Source organism: Chaetodon auriga, chromosome 19, assembly GCF_051107435.1.
Source record: "Chaetodon auriga isolate fChaAug3 chromosome 19, fChaAug3.hap1, whole genome shotgun sequence".
Taxonomy (NCBI): domain Eukaryota; kingdom Metazoa; phylum Chordata; class Actinopteri; order Chaetodontiformes; family Chaetodontidae; genus Chaetodon; species Chaetodon auriga.
Genome location: NC_135092.1, coordinates 1,169,730 through 1,174,634, shown reverse-complemented (window position 1 = coordinate 1,174,634; position 4,905 = coordinate 1,169,730). Strand labels below are relative to the sequence as shown.

Sequence of the window (4,905 nt, the reverse complement as noted above, 5' to 3'; positions counted from 1 at the left end):
GTCATCAGTATTAGTCAAAGCAACATCTCTATGGAAACGAACAAGATGCTTCTTGAAACCTGAATAGGTGCAAAATGATAAACAACATCCCGGCTGTCCACATTTTAAACGTAACATCTTCCCAGGATATAGACCGTGGTGGAGTCTTAAATGCTGGCAAAGCAATGCGGAACTTTTGTGGTGTGCCTTACAGACGTAACAAAGAAACATATTTGCATCCAGGGATATTTATCACCTCAAGCGTCGTGCAAAAATCTTGCTCTGAGCTCCTTGACTCTGGGACTTTCCTTGGCACTTCCCACGTCAATGTTAAAAACTGGGGTTTGGATGAATGTATAGAAGTTGAAGAGGGATTCGTGGTAGTTGACACTGAAGATGAAGTGTGCTTTGAAGAGCTCATCGAAAGCTGCCAAGGATGTCTGTGCCTTGCAAGGGATGGCCTTGTGGTCAATGATGACGTAGTATCTTTGGATGTTGTTCTTCTTTTGACCCACACACAGGAGGAAGGGCTGTCCCGGCACCACACCAGCAAGGAACATTTCGACACTGGCTCCCATCTTTAACAAAATGTAAATAAGAATCAGGAGAAAATCATGAAATATAGCGCTGCTACATTCAAGTTTTTTTTTTTACCAATAGTAGGCTATTAATTGGTCAAAGTTAGTTATCTGTTAAAGGAAAGGTTGATTGGTTAATCATGTGCATCCCTATCTGCAGCCTTTGCAAAATGGAGATGGCATATGACAGTATTTTTGTAAATTAATAATCATTAACCTAAAAATAATCACTAGATTAGTCGAAAAATTAATCATTAGACTAATCGAAAAAATAGTCGATAGATTAATCTGGAGAAAAATAATCGTTTGGGACAGCCTTACATAAGTACATTACTATTTGCACACCTGCAAATATTGAACGACATGGTCTTCAGCTTGACATGCGCTGATTTTAGGACTCTTCTTGTGGCCTTTGGACGTGGGCGGCAGCAAGTGAACCAACAGCAGAATGCTTGATAAGTCACTGTCCCAGCCTAGGGGAAAAACAGGAGAAAATGTCTGAAATCATGTCATGACACATTCACATTATAATTTTAACGAGAAGAAACTAACCAGACCCACCTGAGTCGTGCTGCGCAGACAAGAGGCTTTGAATGTGTTCATTAGAAGTCAGTTTTTTGCAGTCTGTCAGGATCCTAGGTTTGAAAAAAGTAGGCCATTTTGCCAAAAATCTGCCCGACACTTCCTCTCCAAACATCATTGTGAAATCTTGGTCAATCTACAGAAGAACACACATTTTTATACTTATGCAACTTAAAAGTGTATACATTGAGTGACAATTCACTTAATATAAAGACGTTGTCTTTCTTACCAAGCCAGTGATCTTGAGGAATTGTGGGAAGACATCTAAAACTGTCGAAGAGCACTGCTGATCTTGAACCAGTGTTTGGCGGTACTGGAAAGTAGCCCTCATCTTCTCTTTGATTGCCGATTCGTCAGTTGAATGTTTCAAAAAGGATATTGCTTCATGACACTGCTCACCAAGCAGCTGCTTATCCGTGCAGAGAACCTCCCTCTTTCTCTTTGGACTATCCTGGTAGGGTGTGCTGGTGGAAGATCTCCGGGACTGAGCTGCAGTGTTGCGCTGAACCGTTTTTATCCTCCAGGCCAAGTACCCAGATCCACTCTGTGGGTCATAGTAGTGTTCCTGTAATATTAAAAACATAAAATTGTAGAGTAAGTTCAGACCATATTACTACTCCATAAATTGATATACAAGCTTTTCATTTATAAACTTACATATCCATTGTCTGAGTATGGATCTCTGAGGCTGGGAAACAGAGAGATGATGCCCAAAGCGTATTTACTTCGCACAGAGACAGATGGGCTCCTCCTGAAAGATAAACATGACATTACTACTACAGTTCCTTCAGTGCTTACAAATTGTACTGTTGTTAGTTTCACTGACTTTTAGTCTCTTTCAAACAGTTTTTTTTTTTTTTATCAGTTTTTGTATCATGTTTTAGCCATTTAGTATTTATCTCTTTCATAGGAGAAAATAAATAATAAGTTGCTTTACTAATATGCAATGTTCTGAAATAAGTGTGCTGTTAAAAAAAATCTGTAAAGTATAAATATGAACAGTGAAGTCTTACCCATGAATTTCAACCATGTCGGCTACAAGAAGGTTTACCAACTGCCTCCTTGTGCTATCCATCAATGTTTTCATTTTATCATATTCATCCAAAATAATCTGTCCACCCGGTTTATCCTTTAGAGCATCTCTCACCATCTAAAACATAAAGAATCATAAAGCAAATTAGCAATTATATCCATCACCATCATCATCATTACGTCCAACAACAAAACAGTTTAACACAGTTCTACTGCACAATATATTTGTGTGTGATATCTGATAACTAAGACCTCTTTTGCCGATTCCCGTTCAGCATGGGTTCTCTTCCCTCCATTTGTCCGAACAATCACTGTTGCATCTGATGAATCAGAGGATACTGCCACGTCTTCTGACACGGACACAGATGAGTTGTCTGACATGGGTGGAAGATCATGATGAAGCACAACTGTAAACAGTAAAAAAAATGTATACACAAAAGGAAAAAATAATTAGTTCTCCACAATACGCTATTGACGATCCACTCCTGGCCTCACAAGCCTGAGTCTCACCTGTTGACTTCTCAGTTGCCACCCTAACAGTAAGGTTCCCTGCTTGCAAAAGGTCCTCAAACACATCTGCATCGACTTCTGTCCCTGATTCATCTGTCAAGTGCAGCTCAGTCTCAAGTGGAAGATCTAGCTTGTGAATGACTTGATTAAAAAAAATATTAAATTTAGAGCAATGGAAAAATTACGATAAACAGAAATTTTCTGAACTTGTTTTCCCCAACATTTTAGATCAAGGGCACACAGGGCATTACCATTAGCTATCATAAACACAACTCCATAATATGAGACATTTACATATCACATAAATTCAGTAGATATTATAGCAATTAGTCAATTTACACAAACATTCTGGGCTCCATTAAAAGTGATGCCAACCTTTCTGAAGAAATGTGTTGAAGTCATCATAGCCATCTTCAGTCTCAGCCACTTTGACATACTTCTGCGTTTCTCCAAATCTCACCTTCACCAACATGATGTACTAGAAAAAAATAGAAGAATAGAAATCCACACTACATCATCATTTACAGTATGTTTACTGTGGATGTGGAGAGACATGAAGATTTTGCCTTGCCTGAGTTCGACCGTCGGAGTATTTGTTTTGATTTTTTAAGCATTACTCACGAGTCATGCCAACTAGTCTCCACCTCGACAACGGGGGCCAGCACAATGACACTGTTACTAAAGCTCAGCCTGCCTGCTACCATGACGGCTAACCTAATTCTCCTGCCAACAACACCGACACTTACCCATAAACACAAACATACATGATCAACTCGCCTCTGTTAGTTTGGCAAAATAACGTCAACTGAAGGCACATGACAGCGACGTTATTGTTCATATGCATAGATAGCTAAAACACTGTAACTTTGAGGTTATAAAAACTCACCGGCATTTCAGACGTTTATTATTATGGCAGCAGCTGAGGCGTGTGTGTGTGATTACGGTAACGTTATTAGCTGCGGCTAACGTTAGATTGAGAAGCTAAAGTTAAGAATAGGCTTTTTTTTAAGTCCCAAAAGTTAAAAATAAAATACAATAAAATAAAATAATTAAATAAACTACACCTCCCTGTAAGAACAGAGCTCGGTGTGGCTGGCGTGGTGGTCCGGTGCGTTTGTTTCTCCAGGAAGCCTACGGCAGCAACATGCTACCCGGCTCACAGAGCTAGCCTGATTTTTAGCAATAGCAGCAGTCTCTGGGCAGGCAGGAGCTCAGCCCCCCGGCCCAGCCCTGGCTCTCTAACGTTACTCCATCGCTTGACATTTTCATGGAAACTAGACCATAGCTAATTAATTGCCATACGCGCACTTCCATTGCCTACAGATTTTTCCGACAGAGAATATTCTGTTAACGTGACGCCTCGTGCTGGTGCTACATCATTTTAGCTAGCTTTAACCTCTTACAAAAAAATGTGCAATTATATACCGTGTTATCCAAACGTGTAGCCTATACTTACGTTAAGCAAGTTGTGTATATTCATCAACACTGATGTGCAAAAGGAACATTAATGCACCCTTAAAAAAATAGCATACAACAGCCATGCTAACCTTAACATCGGACTTAGCCTACCTTGTTAGAGCTACAGACAGGACTCCGTGACACTTATTATCGACACATATAAAATACCAATAGAAAGTATTATTAAATGGGCATGGCGCCTTTCATTTACTTACAGAAAGATACTCCGTGAAGTCTGGAGGTGAAAAGAAAGTCCTCCTCTGCTGACCGCGCTCCAGTCTGACTCCAAGTCCTCCCGCCCTTTAGACAAACACGTCACAGATCCGTTGGAATTCTGGCACCAACACTGTTAAGTGTTGATTTTAAAATCAACACTTAACAGTGTTGCTTGGATTTAACTCCCTGGATTAACACCAACTCTTTTGAGGAATTAACTCTCACATAGTTGAATTAAACTAAGCAAGTGTTAAATTAACACTGTATTTTTAACATACAACACCAACACTGGAAATCTAACACTTTTGATTTTGCTGTGTACTGGTGTTAGAGAAATACTGAAGTAAAAGTACAAAGTATTCATCAAAAAAACTATTAGTATTAGTTACTTTTAACTGGTGATGTCATCGTCACCTCTCCAGACTAGGGCTCGAAATTTTGTGTGTTTTCCTTTACCAAAAGTTAAAACGCCAATAATCTTTTAATTACGGAAGCCCTGAAAGGCAAGGTGGAAAAAAAAAATAAAACAGGTAATGTTTAAGTTTTAAGG

General features: G+C 39.4%; 1 protein-coding gene across 1 annotated transcript; it reads right to left on the bottom strand.

The window, feature by feature from the left end:
- Window positions 1-236: 236 nt before the first annotated feature.
- LOC143338343 (uncharacterized) lies at window positions 237-3,573 on the bottom strand. Its single transcript, XM_076758680.1, has 10 exons — window positions 3,568-3,573; window positions 3,057-3,159; window positions 2,682-2,822; window positions 2,433-2,578; window positions 2,153-2,289; window positions 1,797-1,890; window positions 1,369-1,704; window positions 1,119-1,275; window positions 903-1,030; window positions 237-557 (listed from the first exon to the last, which is right to left on the bottom strand). The coding sequence occupies exons 1-10, from the start codon at window positions 3,571-3,573 to the stop codon at window positions 237-239; spliced, it is 1,569 nt and encodes a 522-aa protein (XP_076614795.1).
- Window positions 3,574-4,905: the final 1,332 nt, after the last annotated feature.

Excerpts from the sequence above, each read along its gene's own strand:
- LOC143338343 (XM_076758680.1), bottom strand. Across the intron at positions 1,705-1,796 it reads CATACTCAGACAATGGATAT|GAACACTACTATGACCCACA; the intron begins GTAAGTTTATAA and ends TTAATATTACAG. Across the intron at positions 1,031-1,118 it reads GTCTGCGCAGCACGACTCAG|GCTGGGACAGTGACTTATCA; the intron begins GTGGGTCTGGTT and ends TTTTTCCCCTAG.